Here is a 1,119-nt window from a genome sequence, read left to right as displayed (position 1 = left end):
GAAGAAGAGAGAGAGAGAGAGTGACTGGCTGGATGTAGGCGTACGGTTGCGGAGAACTGTCTAGACGAAGGAGTTTTCTTATATTAGTCGAATGAATGATCGCATGTGTTTCATTTATTCTCTCCCCCTGTGCATGCATCCAGGAAAGAATTGCAGTTCTTCTCCCTGATCGGCCTCATCTTGTCGTAGGAGCTCTTGAGGCAACTTTCAATGATGAAAGCTCTCTCGTCAAACGCCATCTTCTAGATCTCCTTATTAAGAACTTTCCTTTCGATCAACCTCTTCTTACACGTCATGAAACGGTAGGGGGAGATGATTGGACTGTTTGTTTCTACTCGTCTCTCCAAGGGCTGTGTATATACACCGTGCAAGGTTTAGCAGTCTTTATCGAAGTCCCCTGGAGAGAATGAAAGGTAAAGATAGTCAACCGGGTGATCTAACTCAAAGCTCTAGCGAGGTCTTTCTCTCGGCCTCTCTCTCTTGTCACTCCTAGAAGAGTCTTGACTGAAGAGGAAAATATTCAGCTGCATCTTCGCTTCACAAGACTATCTATCTATCTATCTATCAGTCTTGTCTTCGTCCTAGATCTGTTGGTCTCTTTCTATGAAATCTGTCGAGCGTGCTGATAGGAATAAGAAGAATAGGAAGACGACGAAGTCAAATTCTACAAGACTCAATCTAGAAAGAGAAGGGGATGAGGAGGACAGGGAGAATCTAAACAGCTCCCTACGATGTCCCTCTCTCTTTCTGCTATTTCTTCATACCTATATCTTAGCATTCTTCATAGCTCTCTCAGTAGGTTAATAGTTGCTAGATGATGTATGAGAGGTAGATATAGAAAGAGAGGGAAGGAAGGAGCGGGTGGGTCAAGTGCATGCACGTCTGTATGTTTGTGTGGATGATGTCATGTGTATGTACACCCACAGATCCGACTTCTAAGAGCAGCCCTCCGAGTTCTTCCATTGAGAGAATGGTCTCTAACACGTCGATTTATACAATGGATCACTCAACAACCTAATGGAATCCTCGATGTCATCGATCTCTCCTTCCTTGTTAAATACGTAAGTCTCCTATCGTTCTATCTCGACTCTATCTCGACTCTATCATCTATCTATCTAT

General features: G+C 43.6%; 1 protein-coding gene across 1 annotated transcript in view; it reads left to right on the top strand.

The window, feature by feature from the left end:
* Positions 1-49: 49 nt before the first annotated feature.
* CSUI_007742 (n-terminal domain-containing protein) overlaps positions 50-1,119 on the top strand; it is a gene marked incomplete at its 3' end in the record, with an annotated part of 15,482 nt that continues 14,412 nt past the window's right edge. Inside the window, exons 1-2 of the mRNA XM_068067886.1 lie at positions 50-302; positions 927-1,061. Of these exons, the coding sequence (XP_067920138.1) occupies positions 96-302; positions 927-1,061 (342 nt within the window). The remainder of the gene's footprint in view (positions 303-926; positions 1,062-1,119) is intronic.

Source organism: Cystoisospora suis (genome assembly GCF_002600585.1).
Source record: "Cystoisospora suis strain Wien I chromosome Unknown contig_4157, whole genome shotgun sequence".
In the NCBI taxonomy this organism is placed as follows: domain Eukaryota; phylum Apicomplexa; class Conoidasida; order Eucoccidiorida; family Sarcocystidae; genus Cystoisospora; species Cystoisospora suis.
The sequence above is the reverse complement of the archived record's forward strand: the minus strand, read 5'-3'. Positions and strand labels throughout refer to the sequence as shown.